Source organism: Nanorana parkeri, unplaced genomic scaffold (assembly GCF_000935625.1).
Source record: "Nanorana parkeri isolate BGI_ZX_2015 unplaced genomic scaffold, ASM93562v1 scaffold3056, whole genome shotgun sequence".
Lineage (NCBI taxonomy): Eukaryota > Metazoa > Chordata > Amphibia > Anura > Dicroglossidae > Nanorana > Nanorana parkeri.
Window position 1 is genome coordinate 10475 of NW_017309324.1, and position 4231 is coordinate 14705.

Genomic DNA, 4231 nt, shown 5'->3' on the forward strand with positions numbered 1-4231 from the left:
GTAGGGTTGCCACCTGTCCAGGATTCACCCGGACAGTTCGGGTTTTGAATGCTGTGTTCGGGTTTCATGGCAGCAGAAACCCGGACACAAGATGTCAGGCAGACAGGGGCAACCAAAATTAAGATCGGGGCTACTGGGGCCCCCACTGAAAATAGTCTCAACTGTGGTATTTACATATAAATGGGCGGCGCTATTTACATATGAATAAGCTGTAAGTTATTTTCCAAAAAAAATGTCCGCACGACGCTAGAGTGTTCGGGTTTCGCTTGAAGAAAAGGTGGCAACCCTACATGTGAAGCTCCCCCGTGGACTGTGTACTTGAGGTAGCTGCTGGTGTTCAGCCTCTCCGGCCTGCGAGTCTTCAGAAACACGGCGATGCCGGGAGCGCCGGGGCTGGAAAGTGCTCGGCAGCAAACGTTTCACCAGAATGGAGTCTGTAAGGCAACCTAGGCAGAGCGAGCGCCGTGTCCGGAGGTCCAGTTCAGGGGTTCTGGAGAGCTGCAATCACAGGGCTCTGTACGGGGAGAGCTTGGTGCTGGTAAAACTGAGTCCATTCTCCGAGGTCACTGGCCAAACACGGGCACGCTGGGAGTAGGAGGGCTATAGGGGGCCGGCCTGCAGTATCCAATCCTCCTGTAGGTGGCAGTATAACCCAATAGTGATAGACTTCGCTGCGTTCCTCAATGGATGAGAGAGATTCTACATCTCGGCAGGTTGGTCTCGGCTCTTTTCATTCTCCCGGGTACATGATCCAGTCACATGTGACAGGCAGAGATTTACTGACCATTCACACCGCTATAATGACACGTATGAATACACGCTAAAAAACACAGACACCCCCCCATGAAGAGTCCGGAGACGCTTCCCATGTTAGACCTTTCATCATCCAGAATACATTTGTGTGACCAACACGTCACCAGACTGTACAATGTGACCACGCTCACTGTATGTATGGGGGGCAGGGCAGTCATCTCCATGGTGACAACCCTCCCTGCAATGATCAGCACTTTCCCTGCCAGGGTCACCGTCATGAAACACGGAGATGCAGGAAAGCCGGCCGGGGTGACATATGTACCTGGCATGGGGGTGCAGGCACATTACAGGTGGGATAGCGTGTGGTTGGGCCGGGAATGGAGATGACACAGAGCAGTGAGGACATAGGGCAGCGTGTTTAATGTCCTTCATACATGTGATGTGTGTATATATATGTACTGCTCTCCTTCTACACGGTGATCATACATGTGATGTGTATATATATATGCACCGCTCTCCTTCTACACGGTGATCATACATGTGATGTGTATATATATGTACCACTCTCCTTCTACACGGTGATCATACATGTGATGTGTATATATATATATGTACCGCTCTCCTTCTACACGGTGATCATACATGTGATGTGTATATATATATGTACCGCTCTCCTTCTACACGGTGATCATACATGTGATGTGTATATATATATGTACCGCTCTCCTTCTACACGGTGATCATACATGTGATGTGTATATATATATGTACCGCTCTCCTTCTACACTGTGATCATACATGTGATGTGTATATATATGTACCGCTCTCCTCCTACACGGTGATCATACATGTGATGCACATGGGATGTGTATATATATGTACCGCTCTCCTCCTACACGGTGATCATACATGTGATGCACATGGGATGTGTATATATATGTACCGCTCTCCTCCTACACGGTGATCATACATGTGATATGTATATATATGTACCACTCTCCTTCTACACGGTGATCATACATGTGATGTGTATATATATATGTACCGCTCTCCTTCTACACGATGATCATACATGTGATGTGTATATATATATATATGTACCGCTCTCTTCCTACACGGTGATCATACATGTGATGTACATTGGATGTGTATATATATATGTACTGCTCTCCTTCTACACAGTGATCATACATGTGATGTGTATATATATGTATCACTCTCCTTCTACACGGTGATCATACATGTGATGTGTGTATATATGTATCACTCTCCTCCTACACGGTGATCATACATGTGATGTGTGTATATATGTATCACTCTCCTCCTACACGGTGATCATACATGTGATGTACATGGGATGTGTATATATATATATGTACCGCTCTCCTTCTACACGGTGATCATACATGTGATGTACATAGACACGTGTGTATATTTCTCTTCGCAGCTTATCCTCCTCAGCTTGTCCCGGAACCAAAGCCGGTTCTGCATCAGTTGGTCATCCAGAACCGTCCTCACAGTCAGCCCCGCCCTCTGCTGCCCCTCACCCACCAGCCTCAGGTGTCCCAGGGTCTCTCCTCTCCACCAATCACATCCCAAGCTCCGCTGGTACCGGCTTCCTCATGCGTGGAGTCCGACAAGCAGAAATCCAACCCCGTTCTTCCCCTGCTCCCGCAGCGTCCAACCTTCGGAGGACAAGATGGCGCCGTCCAGTGCAGACTTCTCCCGGCCAGCTCAGCCGTCATCTTTCAGATCCCGCGGGCCGTGGTGAGTCCCAGAGAAGGAGGGGACACCGCTCTGTGATTGGTCCGCTCTGTACTATGCCATGATCTTCATGTATGTAGCAGAACACAGGCATGCACACGTCTTCATGTATGTAGCAGAACACAGGCATGCACTGATCTTCATGTATGTAGCAGAACACAGGCATGCACAGATCTTCATGTATGTAGCAGAACACAGACCTGCACACGTCTTCATGTATGTAGCAGAACACAGGCATGCACACGTCTTCATGTATGTAGCAGAACACAGGCATGCACTGATCTTCATGTATGTAGCAGAACACAGGCATGCACAGATCTTCATGTATGTAGCAGAACACAGGCCTGCACTGGTCTTCATGTATGTAGCAGAACACAGGCCTGCACTGGTCTTCATGTATGTAGCAGAACACAGGCATGCACTGATCTTCATGTATGTAGCAGAACACAGGCATGCACAGATCTTCATGTATGTAGCAGAACACAGACCTGCACACGTCTTCATGTATGTAGCAGAACACAGGCATGCACAGATCTTCATGTATGTAGCAGAACACAGACCTGCACAGATCTTCATGTATGTAGCAGAACACAGGCATGCACACGTCTTCATGTATGTAGCAGAACACAGGCCTGCACACGTCTTCATGTATGTAGCAGAACACAGGCATGCACAGATCTTCATGTATGTAGCAGAACACAGACCTGTAGATGGTGTTAGCACTTCAGGACATTACGTACCTGACCCACACGTGTGTACCACTTGCTCCTCTGGGGGGGGGGGCGTGGCACGCAGTTTGGGGAGCGCTGGGCTCCACCCCCTGTATTGGGGGCCAGGGAAGGTATCAGATGTCTCCATAAAGAGAACCTGTCACCTCCAATCACCATCACACACGGGGCTTGTTAGCACTTTTCTGATAGCAATTAAGTTAAGTGAAAACATGTTTTGCGGGAAGGGGGTCACATGACCACAGGACAGAACACTGTAGTACATGTTATGGAGATCACATGATGGGACCGCCATACGTTCTGCCCCGCCCCTAATGACGAGATCCATCTAGAAGTGTCTCATCTCACCTATCGGAGAGGTGTACAGGACGGACTTCCTCAAGGCGCTGACACCAATTCACTCAGCCCTGTGACTATGCACTGCCTTGTGTCACCGCTCTCACAGAGCCCGCCTCTGCTTGGCAGGAGCAATGCATGATGGGAGATGACATCACACCAAGCAGCAGGGAAAGGGGCACAAAGCACAATGGGAGCACAGGAAGTTGACAGAAGGCAGCACACACTACATAAAGTGATACTATGAATGGTGGGGCCCCGGGGCCCTTACCTGTGTACAGGTGGCCCCTGACACTGTATGGGAAGGGTGAGCGGGCTCTGTGTGCGGACAATCTTATTGGCTGGACGGCTCCTGTATATGACACACAAGATAAATATTTCATCTTTAATTACACAAGAGCCAATCCGTGGCCCCCAACGTCCAATGTGGCCCTCAGGCTCGGCATGTGCAGCCCCCCATGGAGAGGGCCGGGGTGTGTGACTGATGTCTATAAAGTGTAATTTCTCCTTCTGCAGACTCCTCCACAGCAAGACAATCCACAGAAATCGTGCCACCCGCACCGAGGCCACCGACAGCCACCGACCCGGATACCAGCCGCTGCACACACCAACCATCTGCAGGACAAGCCACACGGTGAGAGTCGTACAAT

The 4231-nt window shown here is 49.5% G+C and overlaps 1 protein-coding gene across 1 annotated transcript in view; it reads left to right on the forward strand.

Annotated features, from left to right (window-relative positions):
• The window catches only part of LOC108802716 (polyhomeotic-like protein 2), a 28186-nt gene that overhangs the window by 8481 nt on the left and 15474 nt on the right, over positions 1-4231 (forward strand). The window contains exons 6-8 of the mRNA XM_018574573.1: positions 328-436; positions 2201-2520; positions 4098-4215. Of these exons, the coding sequence (XP_018430075.1) occupies positions 328-436; positions 2201-2520; positions 4098-4215 (547 nt within the window). The remainder of the gene's footprint in view (positions 1-327; positions 437-2200; positions 2521-4097; positions 4216-4231) is intronic.